At 48.3% G+C, this 17,823-nt stretch overlaps 1 protein-coding gene across 2 annotated transcripts in view; it reads left to right on the top strand.

Annotated features, from left to right (window-relative positions):
* Positions 1–256: 256 nt before the first annotated feature.
* Positions 257–17,823, top strand: part of MTMR2 (myotubularin related protein 2) — an 87,396-nt gene continuing 69,829 nt past the window's right edge. Inside the window, exon 1 of one of the 2 annotated variants that reach the window (XM_089775728.1) lies at positions 257–728. In XM_089775728.1, the coding sequence (XP_089631854.1) occupies positions 535–728 (194 nt within the window). In that variant the 5' untranslated portion in view covers positions 257–534. The remainder of the gene's footprint in view (positions 729–17,823) is intronic. The other variant, XM_089775727.1, reaches the window with a different exon arrangement.

The following is a 17,823-nucleotide window of genomic DNA, read 5'->3' as shown; positions in this document are numbered from 1 at the left end:
ATGGGCCGCGTTCCCCCCCTGCTCTGCCCCCCGGCGCGCAGCGGGACTCTGGGCTCGGGCTGCTCTGTCTCCAGCACCCATCCTGCGACCACTGCATGTAGCAGCGTGATGCCCCTGCTGGCCAGGGAATGCGAACGAGACGGAGCCGCCTGCACTGACGGGCCTGCCCCCACCTCCCTTAGCTGCAATCTCAGCTGCGGCAGGAGTCCCCTGGCGTGGGCATCCCCTCCGCCGGGCCGGGCACGGGCCGGGCAGGGAGTAGCTGCTCTCCAGCCCTCATCCCCGCATGGAGGGGCTCGCCCACGCCCCCTCCCCCGGGCGCCGGCCGGGTCAGGCGGTCCAGCGGGTGGCTGGGAGCCCGGACTGCGCCCGGCGGCGGGCGGAAGGAGCGGGGAGGCTGCAGCGTAGTCGGACGGTCCCAGCCTCCTAGCGGCGTCCCGCTGCCCGGCTCAGGGGCGTCTCCTCCCCCGGCTGGGATGCGGGGCCGGGGGGCTGGGTCTTCCCCCGCCCCTTCGCGCTGCACGCCGGGCGGACATGGCAGCCGCTCGGCTCCCCTGCACCCCGCGGGCAGCCAGCCCGCCCCGGGCCCCGAGCTTGAGCGGCCGCCGGCGGGACTCGCCCCTCGCCAGCCCCCGCTCGCCGCCCGCGATGGAGAAGAGCGCCAGCTGCGAGAGCCTCGGCTCCGGGCCGGCTGCCGCCCGCCAGCCCAGCGTGGACTCGCTCTCCAGGTACCCGGCTTCGGAGCCGCCGCTCGCTCGCGGGGCCGGGCTGTGGCTTTGGCGCTGCCGCCCGCGGGCGGCCTCCCTGGGCGGGGGCAATGGCCGGTGCCTCTGGCGAAGCCTTTGCCGAGCAAAGCTGCAATAATCCCCCGCCCCCGCGTGAGCTGCTGCGGGGCCCTTTCCTGCCCTGCGCCGGCCGGGGCCTCGGGATTTTCCGCCCCCGCTTTGCTTGGGGCTCCAGCAGTCGCATCCCTGGAGTGGGGGCTGCCTCACTGGGGCAGAAGTGTCTTAGGGGTCGGGTGGAAATTAGGTTTCTGGGTCCGTTGGTGATCCGGGCCGGTCCCCTAAATAGATCGTGGCTTCGGCGATTAGTGGGTCTTTAAACCACAAACATACAAATCAACCTACTGCCAAGAGAGCAAAGGCACAGTGGATGGAAGCAGTGGAACTGATGCAGCTTTTACCCAGCAGGGTGGTATGTCCCATGTAAGGCAGGGCTCCGTGATGTGACATTTGTCCTTGGTGGTGTTATGGTCTGATGGCTCACGCTGAAGCTGAAATTGAGGATCAGACGTAGCATATGTATTTCTAATCTATTCATTGGCAGTTGAATCTGTGGGTTTTTTTAATGGACGAAACATTCCCGAATAACTATTTTGAAAACTTCCTACTTTTTGTGATTTCTTGACATTTTGTAAAGGTTTTTGCAAAAGCTTAATTATCCACTTGTTTTAAAACATAACTTTTGCTTGAAAATCAGTAGGACCTCTAAGAATATTGTGTAATTATACAATTTAGAACTTCTGAAAAATAATATATTGGTTATACATTTGCTCTCTGAAGAAGTGATGGTGTCTGTGTGTTTTTATGTTTACAAAATCGCACATACATTGTATATTTATCAATATTGATGCTTCTGGGATATATTGACAATGGCATTTGATCATTTATACTGTATCAGTTCCTATCTTTTGAGTGCTTGACTTTGCACCCTTATCATTTGCTTACAGTGTTGTGGCTGTGTTGGTCCCAGGATATTAGCGTGAGAACCTAGGTGAGGTAGTATCATTTTTAGATCAACTTCATTAGAACTTCATTCCAACTTTTATCTTCGCTCACCCTGACACTGTAACAACCTTAATAATTCTCAGAGAGGTAGCTGTGTTAGTCTGTATCTGCAAAAACAATGAAGAGTCCTGTGTCATTTGAGAGACTAACAGATTTATTAGGGCATAAGCTTTCATGAGTAAAACCCACTTTGTCAGATGAACCCTAAGAATGTTCTTTTATGTAATTTCCTAGGTTTTCAAAACTATCATGTGGTACCATATTTATGCTCATCCGAGTAGGTTAGAATATTTCCACACAGGGACCCCTGTCACTTGAGCTGAATTACTGATAGAACTAGGAGGTCACCGTCCTCTAGTGTGAACCAGCACTACAAGGGAGTGGGATGTTTTGCCAGTGGGCTCTATAGATATGTGCTGACAGCAGAGGAAGGGTGAGCCTCAGGAAAGTTGGGTTCCCTTCCAGGCTCTTGAGGGGCATGCAAGTCTCATCTCTCTGGAGTCTTCAGTCCACCCAACCTTGTTGCCCAGCTAGTTCTCTCCTCCCACATCCTCATCTGCTCTGGCTTCCCCACCCTGTCCTGACGTCGATGCCCTTGATGAATCTCAGAACTTCTCCTCTTACCTCCCAATACTCTGCATGTCAAATCTGCCTCCCTTCATCTTACTGGTTCTCAGCTCCAGTCCCATTGCCCAGCCTTCCCAGTTGTTCCAGCTCATCATCTAATTTCATTTCCTGTCCCATCCCTCCCCCGCCCCCCGCCAGCTCCCATTCTGCTCCTTGGTTTCTCTTCCTTGATCCCAAATCCAGTCACCCCCCTGACCCAACTCCCCATTTCTCTATCCAGCCTCTGGTACCAGTTGGGCTCCCTGTACCAGTCTACTCCTCTTTCCCTTCCCACAAGTCCAGTTCTCATCCCCTTTTCATTAAAATCAAGACAATTTTTCCTCCACACTGTTTGGAGTAGGAATATAAAAATGTAACTGTTTAAATGGATAACCAACATCAGCTTATCAGTTTCTGATACTTTAACACTCTATGTTGGCAAGTGCAGGCTCTTGGCTGCCGGCCCTGCTCCCAGGGAGCTGGCTGCCACTCTGCGCTGGGGGCTCTGCAGTATAAAGATTATACTGTAAAGCCTGCAAGCACATGAAACCGTGTAGTTGCTAGGATTTTAAACGGTTACACAGTTACTTTTTAAACAGTTTTTTACATCCCAAGTTTGGATCCCTCAGAGGGCTCATTAAGGTCTGTCTACACTTTGAGCTGGGAATTTGATTCCCACCTGGAGGAGGCATACTTGCCCAAGGTCTGGTGACTAGAGAAAGCATCAGAGGAGCAAAGTTCTGAAACAGCCTTCTGAGGAGACCAGTGGGGGCAAAAAACCCCCACTAAGGCTATGTCTAGACTGCAAGCCTCTTTCGAAAGAGCCTTTTTCGAAAGATACTTTCAAAAAAGCCTCTTTCAGAAAAGAGCATCTAGACTACAACCAGTACTTTCGAAAAAGCAATCTGCTTTTTCAAAAGAGAGCACCCAGGCAGTCTGGATGCTTTCTTTTGAAAAAGCACAGTTTGCATTACATAGCGCCTTTTTTTGAAAGAGCACTTTCGAAAAAAAGGCATTCTTCCTCGTAAAATGAGGTTTTCTGCGGTCGAAAAAACTGCCGCATTCTTTCGATTTACTTTCGAAAGAATGCGGCAGCAGTCTAGATGCAGGACTGCCCCTGTCCGACAGGGCCTCCCATGTGGCTGCGCGGCCTCCTCCTCCATGTGTGCAGGTGGTGGCTCTTTACAGCGACTGCTGTTGCTGGTAGGTGGAGGGGTGGCTGGGTCCAAGGTGCCAAGTAGCCACTCCTGGACCTAATTGCCGCCTACACCCTGATCCCAGTGCGAACTCGGCTGGGGCTCTGCCCCCCCCTTTCGGTTCTCCCCCCTCCTCAGGGCATGCTTGGGTTCTGCCCCCATGCGCTGCTGTTCTCTCCCCTGCGTCCCTCCCCAGCCTGCTGGGGAAGCGGCAGAGCCTGGTCTGGAGGGGAAGGACGGGGTTTCTACACACAGACACCCTGCCCTGACAGTGAGAAGCCCAACCTGGTGCTGCACCTGCGCTGGGATCCCCGCTGCACTGGGTGGGGCCTTAGTTCCCTCTCCCACCCTTCTGTTGGGGAACAAGAGCATGCTGCCTGGAAGCTTTCCCTACTGCAGCAGGGTGCCAAGCCAGGTAAGCCTTGCCCCTCATGCCCAGACCCCACACACAAATCCCCCTCACTCCTCTCCCCCTCCCCGCCAAGACCCTGCATTCGCAGCTTGCTCTGACACCCTGCCCCAAAACCCCTGCTGGCCAGACACCCTGCCCCAAGCTCTCTCCTGTACCCTTCCTCTTGGCAAGGACATTGCAGATCATCTTTGCAATTTATATACAATCATGAAGTATTTTCCAACCATAAATGACAACAGTAACTGGATTCTAAATCCATTAAGTATACAGAAAAGCCAGTCAGTTTTTCTACGCAAGTTTATGAAAACCTAATAGAAATTGTGTCAGATGGCCAATTAATACAAAAATTTAAAGAAATTTCTCTGATAACAATTTGGGGTGGCTTATGTCAAGAATATTCAGCTTTATCAAGACATGCCATTCATCAGTTGTTATCCTTCACCAGCACATACTTGTGCGAAACTGGGTTCTCAAATTACATAGCAACACAAACGAAATACAGAAATCGACTGAATGCTGCGCCAGATATGCGAATCCAACTTTCCAGCACTAAAACATATATAAAAAGAATTTGCCAAGAGAAGAAAAACCACTGTTCACATTGAAAACTGCCAATATAATAGGGTATGTCTACACTACAAAGTTAATTCGAACTAACGGATGTTAGTTCGAATTAACTTTGATAGGCGCTACACTAGCGCTCCGCTAGTTCGAACTTAATTCGAACTAGCGGAGCGCTTAGTTCGAACTAGGTAAACCTCATTGTACGAGGATTAAGCCTAGTTCGAACTTACTAGTTCGAATTAAGGGGTGTGTTGCCCCTTAATTCGAACTAGTGGGAGGCTAGCCCTCCCCACCTTTCCCTGGTGGCCACTCTGGCCAACACCAGGGAAACTCGTCTGCCCCCCTCCCGGCCCCGGAGCCCTTAAAGGGGCACGGGATGGCTACGATGCCCGTGCCAGGTGCAAGCCTGCCAGCACCCAGCTAGCAGACCCTGCACCTGGCATGGCTCGAGCCAGCCACCCGATGTCCCCCAGCCCTCCCCCTCTTCCCGGGACCAGGCTGGCGGCTCCTGGGAGCTTGCCCGGGACCGCAAGAGGCGGGCACCCGCCTGGTCTAGTGCGGACCTCGTCCACGACCTCCGCACTAGGCACAGGAAAGTGGCTGTCTAGGGCAGGAGAGCTGCCAGCCTGGCCACCCAGGAGCAGGTGTGCATGAAAATCAAGGTGGTCCACTGAGACCCCCGACCCCTGAGCTTAAAATGGCCGTCCTGGGTCAGACCAAAGGTCCATCTAGCCAAGTAGCCTGTCTGCCGACAGCGGCCAACCCTAGGGACCCTGGAGGGGATGGACCGAAGACAGTGACCAAGCCATTTGTCTCGTACCATCCCTCTCCAGCCTTCCACAAACTTTGGGCAGAGACACCACTCCTACCCCCTGGCTAATACCACTCCATGGACCCAACCTCCATGACTTCATCTCACTTCTCTTTAAACTCTGTTCTAGTTGTAGCCTTCACAGCCTCCTGCAGCAAGGAGTTCCACAGGTTGACTATTTGCTTTGTGAAGAACAACTTTCTGTTACTAGTTTGAAGCCTGCTACCCATTCCTTTCCTTTAGTGTCCTCTAGTCCTTCTATTATGGGAACTAATGAAGAACTTTTCTGTATGCATCCTCTCCACCCCACTCATGCTTTTATATACCTCTATCCTGTCCCCCCTCAGTCTCCTCTTTTCTAAACTGAAAAGTCCCAGTCTCTTTAGCCTCTCTTCATATGGGACCTGTTCCAAACCTCTGATCATTTTAGTTGCCCTCCCCACTCCCACCCTCTCTCTTCCCCTCTCCCACCTCCTTTTCCCAGTCTCCCCCAGTTTTGTTCAATAAAGAGAGATTCTGTTTTTGACCACACGTTTTCTTTATTTTGTACATCAGGAAGGGGGGCTACGGAAGGGTAAGTGGAAGAAGGTGAGGGAGAAATGGGGTACGAGCCCCCGATGGGGAGGACTGGGCTGGCTCTGCGGGCTTCTGGGGGTGGAAGCTCTCCTGCAGCCCCCCAATTGCCCCCTCTCCCCAGATGGCAGCCTGCGGCAAGTGCAGCCGGTCTGATGGCCGAGTGCTGTGATGTGCCCAGTGTGGGTACTCCGGGCAAACCAAGCCAGGACTGCTTTGCAAGCAGGGCACCCCTGAGAACTGTCTGTCCGGGGTGGGGGTCGGGTCCCTTTAAGCACAGCCCTTGGCTAGCCTGAGACAGCAGCTCCATGTTCTAAGTCCTCATCTGATGCCCTGCCGGCACTGCTTCCGGCCATCCTTAAGCCTGGTTCAGGGTCCACTTAATGTGGACATGCTAGTTCGAATTAGCAAAACGCTAATTCGAACTAGTTTTTTAGTCTGGATCTGTTAGTTCGAATTAACTAATTCGAACTAAGTTAGTTCGAATTAGCGCTGTAGTGTAGACATACCAATGCATATTAGTTTTTTAGCTTTATTTGTTGTACACATTAAATATGGTTTTTGTTTTTAAATATGTGCAATGAAACTAAATGGGGATCTCATGACCTTATTTAGCATTTGTTTATTATTATCCTTACTTATTTGTGGTCTACTTTTTCAGCTCCATATATAAGACTGTTATTAGGGGTTCTGTGAAATTCTTTCGAGTTTAAAAGGGTTCCGTGGCCAAATAAAATTGGGAAACACTTCCTTATGGTCTAATTGAGCTAGCGTGCTAACAATAGACTGTAGTAGCAGCAGCTTAAGGGGCAATTATGTAACCATCCGAGAAGCGAGGCGGTATGCAAGGCGGCTTGTCCCATCCACTTGTGGTGCTACCATGGCTGAAATCTATATTCAGCTGGCCAGCTCAATCAGACCTAGTGTTGATATGTCTCTTTGAGCTGGAAATCCATACCCCCAGGTCAAAGTGTAGACGTACCCTGAGAGCTCAGGAGAGACAGTCTCTCCACTCTCAATTCAAGTGACCAAACCTGGCATGATCCAGAACTGCAGTTTCAAGGAAAGTGTTGGGCTGGATCATGTCCAGTGTGGATGGAATCTTTTGGGGGCTTAGTTCCTAAAAATCTAAGAATTCTCTCTTAAGCATGTGTGAACTGAGTCTCTTCTCCCCTTTTCTAAGTCAGATTTGGGTGGATTTTCTTGGGGATGGCTAAAAGCTACGAGGGATGTAAAATCCTGTTTAAAAGTTAACTATTTAAACTACATATGTGACCGGTTAATTAGTCCACCATGGCTGGGAGGCTGCTTCAGCTAGGCTGGGTGCTGGTTAATCGGTTACCCCGGTAAGCATGCTGGTAAGGCAATACTTACCATTTAGCCAGTTACCCTTTACATCCTTATCCCTGACACAAAAGCTATTTCCCTGACAAATTGCAAGTGTCTGCTCACCAGAATTTTTTTAACGTGAGCATAACAATGTGTTTTTACCTTAATCTCGTTCTTAGCAATGGCTGAATTTCTGTAGCTGAAATTTATAATTAAAATTCAGTAGAGTCAGACCCTGGGTATTGAAAATTTCATCCCAAGCTGGTTAAGTTTGGCAAAGTTATAAGCAACTGAAAACAGGATGTTCTAATGAGATGTATTAGGCATCCTGCAAAATATATGATAGTTTTAGTACCAGCCTCTCCTGTTATTCCAGTGACTTGGTTACACAAGAAAATAGTTTTCCTGTGGACTAAACAACAGATTTTCTGTTTGCCTGTCTCTCTCTCAGCGAGTTATTTATGAATTAAGGCTCCAGTCCTGCTAAGATGTAGGCATATATTTAATCTTATGCACATGAGTAATGACATTGAATACACTAGAATAACCTATATGCATAAAAGTCTCAGAGGGGTAGCCATGTTAACCTGTAACTTTAAAAACAATGAATAATCCTGTGGCATCTTAGGGCATGTCTACACTGGGGAGTTATTTCAAAATAATTCTCCTTGTTTTGAAATAAAAAGGTGAGCCATCCACATTATCAAGCCTGTTATTTTGAAATAATAAGTCCTGCTTGTGAAGAGGAATAAGCTTATTTCCAAATAGTTATTTCAGGAGTTGTTATTACGAAATAACTGATTTCGAAATAACCTGGTAGTGTAGATATAGTCTTAGGGTACAGAAGTTTTGTCGACAGATACTGTCGACAAAGAGCATCTAGACTACATCCAGTTCTGTCGACAAAGCAAGCCGCTTTGTCGACATGACAGTGTAGATGCAATAACGCCTTCTGTCAACAGAACTCTGTTGACAAAAGGCGTATTCCTTGTAGAATGAGGTTTACAGCCGTTGACAAAACTGCTGAGTTCTGTTGACGTTATGTCGACAGAACTCAGCGGCAGTGTAGACGCAGGTATAGTTTTGTCGACAAAAGTCCACTTTTGTCAACAAAACCCTGTAGTTTAGACACACCCTTAGAGAATATATATATATATATACAGAGAGAGTATCATGAGCTATCGTGGGCAAAACTGACTTCTTCAGATGAGATGATCTTGAGTGGAGAAAAAAAGGGGGCCCCTCCGAATAAGAAGGGAGAAGGAGATGAAAAAGAAAAGTACCTATGGATTGAAGTTCAGTGAGGCTAATTGAGTGGGCTGGAAGGGTCCCATACTTAGCTTTTGATGACAATAGGGTGTTGAATGTAAGGAAAGCTCATTTTATAATGTATTAACCAGTTCAAGTCTTTGTTCAGGACAAGGGAACCGGTGGCACATTTGCATATGAAGCTCAATTCCACATTCTCTCTATGTAGTCTGCTTGTGAAATTCCTTTGTAGAAGAATGGTTACTTTTAAATCCATTAATGAGTGCTCAGGCATGTTAAAATATTTCCCTATAGGTTTCTGTTAGTTACCATTTCTAATATCTCTATTGTGTCCGTTAATCGTTTGTCGTAGAAACTGTCCAGTTTGGTCAATATACATGGCAGAGAGGCATTGCTGGCCCTTGATGGCATAGATCACATTAGAGGATATGCAGTTGTAAGAGCCTCCGATGTTGTGGCTTACATGGTTAGGTCCTGTCATGGTGTTGCTAGTGTAAATATATGTGTCCAGTGAGATGCTCAAACAACACCAAGGCTGGCTTTACGAAGTGCAGGGCCCAATTTGAACAATTTTGACGGGGCCCCACAGCAGTTTTCGTTGAACAAAAAAACCCTAAAAAACACACAAACAAAAGTTTCAACGGGGGGCCCAGGAATTTTTTTAATTGAGAAAAAAAAAACCAGCGCGCGCGCACACACACACACACACCCCACGGCACAGGAAAACCCTGCACTAAACTCACACCTCCTGTGGCGCAGGCAGTGAATGCACTCCTCCTCCAGGGGCAGCAGATTTGTATAATTTTTGGTGGTGCCCTGTTAGCCACACTCATTACTCCCGTTAACCACACCTCAACCCCAATTAGCCACACCCCCTGACCAATATTAGCCATACCCCGTGACCCCCATTAACCAGGCTTCTGGAGGCAAGATGCTCAGAGCAAGATGGACACATGACCAGAAGTAAAAGGTGTCATGTCACCCCTCTCGAAGGACTCTTCCCACCCTACTCCTACCAACAGGGATTAGTTTGGCCTCCACCAAACCCCCCTCATGCAACTATCCTGCAATTGCATTAACCCAATGTGTGTGACATTACTCGGGGGCAGAGAGGCTGGGGGAAGTGTTCTCTCTCTAAGGCTATGTCTACACTCGCGGTTTCTTGTGCAAGTATAGGCATTCTTGTGCAAGAACCCACAGAGCAGCCACACTGCCCACCTGCTCTTGTGCAAGGAAATTTACAGTATGGCGTGGTAAGAGAGGGTGTCTTGCGCAAGAGCTACGCTCTTTTCTAACCGGTGTAAGCTCTCTTGCGCAAGAGGGCAGTGTGGATGCTCGGCAGGGATTTCTTGCGCAAGAAACTCCTATGGCTAAAATGGCCATTGGAGCTTTCTTGCGCAAGTGAGCATCCACACTATTATGGATGCTCTTGCGCAAAAGCACAGCTCGCACATGGCAGTGTGGACGTGTTCTTGCGCAAGACTTCCTGCACAAGAACCCTTGCGCTAGATGTACTTGCGCAAGAAGCCGCCAGTGTAGACATAGCCTAAGAGTTTCCTCCCATGAGCAGAATGAATTGTGTTGTGCACCAGTACTGAGTTCATGTGGCTTGTTTGGATGTGCCACTGTGGCATCCAAGTTATTAATAAATATTTTATAAACCTTTACCTTTTCTCTCTGCTGCCATATCTCCTCCCTTTGCTCCATCAGCTCCCCTGGTGCCTGCTGCCCCCCAACTCCTCACCCTCCTCTGCTGTCCTGACTCCTGCCCTTCTCACTGCCCTCAGTCCTCCTGTGACCTGCCCCCCTCCACCAGCTCTTCTCTCCCCCCTGTGCCCACTCCTTCAGTAGCCCCACTCTGATCATGTGAGCTACCCCTCCTCATCCCCTCTTCTAACACCCCCTCTACACACCTGCCCTGCCTCTCTCCTCTGGTGCTGGTCCCTCCCCTGCAGGTGTCTGCCCTTCTGCTTCACCCCAGAATCCCCTGGCACCAGCACCTTCCCTTAGCCCTGCACCCTCCTGGTACCTCCCCTTTCCCTTACTGCCCCTGCCCCCTTTGCCCTCTTTTTCCCTAATACCCACCCCCTCACCACTCTCTGCCTCTGTTCCCCTCCTGCCCCTGTGCCCTCACACATGACTTGCTCCATCCCCACCTTTCTCATGCCCATCCCTTCTTTCAAGCCCCTCCCCCTCCTCCCTCTAACCCTCAATGCACTTATCCTCTCCTCTCCCAGCATCACCCTGTCCCCCCTCCCACTGACACCTCCCCTCCTGCCCTTTTCCTCATTGTCTGCACTTGGCCCCCTGGCATTTGTCTCTTCCCCCTTCCCACAAGCCCCCCTTCCTCTCCTACTCCCCATCCCCACAAGCCCCCTCCTCCTCTCCATAAGCTCCCATTCCTCTCCCCTTTGCCCTCACCACAAGCCCCCTTCCTCTCCCCTTGCACCTCCGCACAAGCCCCCTTCCTCTCCCTCCTCCCCTCTGCACAAGCCCCTTCCTCTTCCTCCTCCCCTTCCGCACAAGCCCTTTCTCTCCCACCCTTCCCCCTCCACACAAGCCCCCTTTCCCTCCCCCTCCCCCCAAGCTTCCCTTCCCCTTCCCACAAGCCCCCCTTCCTCTCCCCCCTCCCCCTCCACACAAGCCCCTTCTCTCCTGCCCCTCCTCCTCTGCACAAGCCCCCCTTTCCTCTCCCCCTCCCCACAAGACTCTCTTCCTCTCCCTCCTTCCCCTTCCCCTTCCCACAAGCCCCCCTTAGGGAGCTGGGGGGGGGGGGCCGGGGCCCGCTCCAGGCAGAGCCAGGGGAGAGTCCCAGCTCCACATATTGCTGGAGCAGGGCCCCTGGCTCAGAATAGTAACTCGCGCCCATGGTGCCTAGCACTTCCGGGTTCAGGGGCGCGGGGCCCTCTTAGGCGCGGGGCCCGATTTGGGGGAATCGGTTGAATTGGCCTAAGGCCAGCCCTGAACAACACAGTCTGTTCTGTCAACTGAGAAACAGATTCAACATGCCTGTGTGAAGTTATGAAGATAATTGAATATTAAACAAATCATATTATGGGAGAAGAGGTGGCAATTAATATTCTAACCCAATTTTATGAAAGATACAAATAGTTCTAACAGCAGTAATTTAGAGCAGAGGTTCCTAAGTTGGGAATTGCAATCTCTTGGGAGTCACAGTGAATATCTCTTTTCTTCTCTTAACACAATTATATTATTTACTCTTATGGTTGCATTGATAACGTTGATAACATGAATAGAGTGTAAACAGATGCAGTGATGCCTGCCTTAATCTGCCGAGTGGCTAACCCAATGGCTGTAAGTGGTGTGAAGGGCCCCGTTTGTCTTGATTATGGCCCTGTGGACACCTGCTCTGATGGCAATTTAAGGTTCTATTTGAAGAATTCTTCCCTGAGGACAAGGCTAACATTGGAAAGAGATGAATTTGTAATCCGTTGGGAGCTTTCTCTCTGAATTTTAGACACCAAAACTATGTTGCTGCCAGTTGTGTCACATTGGTCAACTGAGTTGCTTTGCAATCATTTGTTGAAGTTACTGTTTGAAAGCGAAGATTTTTTGTTGGTTTTGATATTCAGTGAAGCACAAACATGCATTACTTTTTTTATAGGCTCTGATAGTGCTTCTTCCATTTGATTCCTCATGAAGTATGAGGCAGGATTTCTAAGAAGGGATGTAATTAAAAATAGGTACAGTCATGGGCTGAGTGTTGAGAATGAACTACTTTTGCATCTAAGAAACTTCATGCCGTGTCTAGAACCAGTTAACAACTCCAGATAGGTTCACCAATTCTTATTAATCAATAATGTTAATACATGAATTGCAAAAATACATTTTTAGTGCAAATTTGTGCAACTTTACTTTTTTGTGTATGTTGTAGGAACATGAACGTGCACCCATTTGCACAATTAACTGACGAACCTGGGCTCATTGGTTAATCCTAGCGATTACACACAGCCCCCCGCCTTTGCTGCCTCTGTATCAGAAGTGGGTGGTGGGGAGACTGGAGTTGGTTGTGTCCAACTTTTAAGCCAGCTTCCTATGTATGCTGGCTCCCCCATGCTACTGCCTTCTGGCTTCTCTCTGTTACTTTTCCTCATGACCTACTTTGCTGACACTTTGTTCAGTGCTTACAGTGTGCCTGGTGCTGTATAAAGAGACAGGAAAAAGATCTGAAGGGGGGTGGATAATTGGCTGAACATGAGTTCGCAGTGCAACATCTGGCCAAAAGAGCTAATGCAGCGCTGGGATGCATAAACGGGAGACTCACAAGCAGGAGTAGGTGTTTTAGGAAGAACACAGGAAGTGAGAAGAAATGAAATGAGGAATCCTAGTACAGTTATGTTTCGCTCCCAATAATCACTTGTGCATTTTAAGACCATTAAGTGAATGGTAGGTCTGTCTTTTAACTGCTGTAGCTATATTTCTGCAAGAGTTGATTGAAAGAATTTAACAAAACCCAGAAAAAAATTCAGTGGAACTTTCCTGTATTCTTGTTTCCTCTTTTGCTGCCATCTCTATTTTCTTTTGTCACATAGTCCCACCATTACATGGCTAGATAACTAAAACTTTCTCCTATTTTCCTCTAGTCCTCTACTCTCCAATTTTTTCTATTATTTTCCAACCTCCCACTTGCCTTATGGAGTGAGAGAGCTACTGGTTCTCTAATCCACACCCCCAGATGCAGTAAATAACATTTGAAGTGCTGTTCTAGTCAATAAAGTGACTGTGTAAAAGTATAATAATTTTACAGATTTCTCTGTATTCAGTCATCTCTGGATTTTTCATGAGGAAAATAAATCCTCACTCCTTTTTACTTATGTTAGCCCTAGAAAGCCCCCAACGCAGTTATGAGAGAGGGAGCTCAATTCTCCACCATCTTGTGGCTCTTAAATATATGTTACAGTTACACCTGTGCAAGCCAGTTGAAGCCAAATAGAGGTTGCCCGGGTGAGCGCATAAGTTAAAGCCAATGCGGTTGCATGGATGTAATTGAAGTCTTCTTACTAGAGATGATCTGTGAGATAGGCTAACATGTTAGCCGGGTTAACAATTGCAAAACAGAAACAAACCCAAATGTCATCTTTTTATTTGTAAATGAAACACGCTTGATCTAGAACCTCTGCAATGCCTTTTAAACAAAATGACTACGTCTACACTGGCCCCTTTTCCGGAAGGGGCATGTTAATTTCAGCTATCGTAATAGGGAAATCCGCGGGGGATTTAAATATCCCCCGCGGCATTTAAATAAAAATGTCCGCCGCTTTTTTCCGGCTTTTAAAAAAGCCGGAAAAGAGCGTCTACACTGGCCCCGATCCTCCGAAAAAAGCGCCCTTTTCCGGAGGATCTTATTCCTTTGAATCTTTGAAGTAGGAATAAGATCCTCCAGAAAAGGGTGCTTTTTCCGGAGGATCGGGGCCAGTGTAGATGCTCTTTTCCGGCTTTTTTAAAAGCCGGAAAAAAGCGGCGGACATTTTTATTTAAATGCCGCGGGGGATATTTAAATCCCCCGCTGATTTCCCTATTACGATAGCTGAAATTAACATGCCCCTTCCGGAAAAGGGGCCAGTGTAGACGTAGCCAATCACTGTTCAGACTTAAGCTGTGATTTGAAATTCAAATTGTCCTTATAATTGAAAGTGGGGGGGGGCCTACTGCCTTATTGAGAAGGAAAGGTCTCAGCTCCTTGAACAGCTGTTGTGACCCCAGTTACTGAGGGAAGCTTTGCATCAATGTAAAGGCCCAGATCCTCAAAGACATTTAGGTTCTTGACTTCTGTTGATTTCAGTGGAAGATGGAAACCTGAATTATTTTGTGGAAGTGGGCCACAATGTGGCTACAGGCCTTGTAATACGGTTACAGAAAAATCTTATTCTTACACTTGCAGTATTCTGTTGGAGGATTTCTACTGGATGGCGTGACTCTCCAAATAGGGATGTATTTATGTTGTGTTCAAAAATATATTTTTTCTTTCTTTTAATTAATCCCAGTTGAGAATTACAAATGTCAATGATTAGTCATTTGCTGGTATTTTAGTGACTACTTTTTAAATGAAAGATAAACAACATGTTTGACAGACCCACTGACCAAGGGAAGGGCAAAGAGGGTAATTGCCCAAGGGGACTGGGTGGCTTAGAAAAGCCAGAGGACCCCATCCGCTTGCGGCACAGTAGGGGTAAGGCAGGCTTCCTGTCTGCTCTCGCTCTATGCTTCTCCCACAAGTGGCCAGCACCCATCCCTACAACCCCCTAGGAAGGGAGGGGCAGGGCATCTCCATCTGCTGCTCCTGCCCTGAGCGCTGATTCTGCAGCTCCTATTGGCCAGTAACTGCAGCCAGGGGGAGCTGCGGAGATGGTGCTTGCAGGCAGCAGTGTGCAGAGACCCCTTGGCCCTTCCAGCTAGGAGCCTCTGCTTGAGGAGTGTGCCAGTTGCTTTCAGGATCCTCTGGAGGTAAGCACTACCCTCTTCACCTCTTCCTGCACCCCAACCCTCTCTCCGGCCTGGACCCTAGATCCAAACTCCCTCCCAGGGTCTGCACCCTGCAACCCTCCCACATGTCAACCCCCTGCTCCAGCTAAGAGTCTGCACCTCCTCCCATGTCCCAGCCTCCAGTCCCAGCCTAGTGAAAGGAGGAGTGAGGGTAGGGGTGGAGCGGAGGCAACATGTGTAGCTAGGAGCAGGATGTTGCCACTTCCTAGGAGGCAGGTAAAGAGCCTGCCCCTGCCTTACCAAACCCCTCCCTCCACTGAGCATCCATGGCACCTCCCACTAACCACCTCCTCTCCCAACTTTTACTCAGAGGTATATAATAAGTCATGTGAATTTTTGTTTACTGCCCATGACCTGTCTACAACTTTTACTAACAAAATCTGTGACTAAAACGTAGTCTTACACACAGGCAATGGAAGCACAGAGAGACTAGGACCCAGATTCTCAAAGGTATTTACTAGGGATGTTAAAAAGTGTTTAATTAAGTAAACATTTAACTGCTGAAAATTTCAGCGGCTACACATTTACGCAAGGGGGGAGGGGGAGCGCCAGGAGTACACTGCCGTCCTGCCAGCCTCTATGTGCTGCTGATACAAAGGCAGCAGCATAGGAGAGCCCAGGCTCATTGGTTAACCATGTAACCGGTTACACATTCATATCTCTGTATTTACGTCTAAACTCCACCTGATTTCAGTAAGAGTTAGGCACCCAAATAACTTTAAAGACCTGACTTCAGGGGCCTAAATCCTAATGACTTTCAGTGAGACCTAGGAGCCTTTGTGTTTAAGGCCACATCTACGCTACCACGTTTGGTTGACAAAACTTATCTTGACAACCAAAAGTCAACAAATCAAAAATCACCCGTCCATATTTGCGGCACCATCATCGACACGATGAGCAATGCATTGTGGGTAAGTATCCCACAGTGTAGTGTTGTGTGGATGGCAGAGCTGATCACTGTGTATATTGGGATTCCCCCCAGGTTCTCCCACAGCCTCCTCAGCTGCCGGAAGCAGCATCATGAGTAGCTCTGTGAGCTCTCCATGCTGAGGAATGTCAAAGCAGCACAGCAATCTGATTGCTGCTGTGTGCAGGGCAAGACAGGACTAGTCCAATGATTTGCCCTTTGTTCCCCAAAGGGAGCAGCTCGCTCAGCTGTCAGGTCCTGCAGCTTTGAGTGGGGAGTGATTCATGCCCGTAGAGCAGCAGAGATCAGAACACTGAGTAGAGTGATCAGGATGGGCATTGTGGGATACTGGCGGAAGCTAGTCCTGTTGGTTCTTTGTCAACAACAAGGGGAAGGGAAAAGAAGAAAGTCTCTCATAGGCCGTGTCCAGACGCAGGGTTTTTTTCGGGAAAAGTAGCCTTTTCCCGAAAAAACTTCCCCTGCGTCCAGACTCAAGCCGCGTTCTTTCGAAATTATTTTGAAAGAACGCGGCTTTTCTTTTGATGGCGGTAAACCTCAATTTACGAGGAAGAACGCCTTCTTTCGAAAGTTCCTCTTTCGAAAGAAGGCGTTCTTCAATGTAAAGAGGCCGTCTTCGAAAGAGAGCATCCAGACTCGCTGGGTGCTCTCTTTCGAAAAAGCGGATTTCTCTTTCGAAAGATCCGCCTGCAGTCTAGACGCGATCTTTTGAAAGAGGCTCTTTCGAAAGATGCTTTCGAAAGAGCCTCTTTCGAAAGAAGCCTGCAGTCTAGACATAGCCATAGGTGTGGAAGTTTTTTGTCACTGAAACTAGGCATTTTTCCCAACAAAAGTGTCATTACAGTGTGTATGCTTTCACTATTTTGTCGCCAAAAGGCAGTTTTTGTTGACAAAATTTGGTAGAGTAGACATAGCCTCAGTCACTTTTCAAAATGGTCCTAAGTCACCTGGGCCATACAGCACTAAGCAGAACAGCTCTTAAATAGCTCTACAAATCCGGGTTTGCCTGACCTCATACAGGAAGTTTTTGGCAGAGCAGGGAATTGAACCTGGGTCTCCTAAGTAGTAGGTTGAGTGCCTTAACCATCCAATAATCCTTATTCTTACCCTACCTTGTCAGGAGAGGTGATTCATTTGTCCTGCTTGTCGTTCATTGTTATTGCTGCTAAGTTTGCAACCAAAATGACCAGTGATGGTCGTGATTTTTCCAGTGCACAAGGAAGTGGACCAAGACCAGCTAAGTCACCTCACATGGGTTATCTATCTGCTTTCAGATCATAACACATTTTGATCCCTCCTGAATTGGGCTGAATTTCAGCTGATGATGCAGAGGTAAAATGTAGTGTATTTCCAGTACATGTCTAAAACCTTTTATTATTTTGGCATTTCTATCGCAGCTGAGTGCCTTCCAGCACCATCCTGGAGCCTTTCGCTAGGCTGATTCCTCTTTTGTTTCTCTCATGAATACAGGTCATGATGTCATCATCTTCCACATAATGCTTTTGATTTGGGCCTATGTGTTACGTTTGTACCTTCTGGGCTGTTTGACTCATGAAAGTGTGATACCAAGGGCTGCTTGTTGTTACTAATTATGTACTGCTTTTCAATTTGGCTTTGGGTGTTGGCTTTCTATCCTTGGAACCTTGTTAATATTTCAGACAATCGGCCTGTTGTTTAGCAAGTGCTGCAGGCCTTTTGTGAAATTTGTTGAAAAAAATAATAAAAGAATGACTAATTGAGCATGAACAGCGCTGGTGAGACTGTAGTCCATTGTGTAACTATTGAGAGCAAAATTTGCATTCCTAGAAAAGCTTGTTCGCGGTCAAAATATAGGGCACTCTCTTTAT

The sequence above is a fragment of the Pelodiscus sinensis genome, chromosome 1 (assembly GCF_052426305.1).
Source record: "Pelodiscus sinensis isolate ZL-2025 chromosome 1, ASM5242630v1, whole genome shotgun sequence".
Lineage (NCBI taxonomy): Eukaryota > Metazoa > Chordata > Testudines > Trionychidae > Pelodiscus > Pelodiscus sinensis.
Note: the sequence above shows the minus strand (reverse complement) of the source record. Positions and strands in the feature narration are given on the sequence as shown.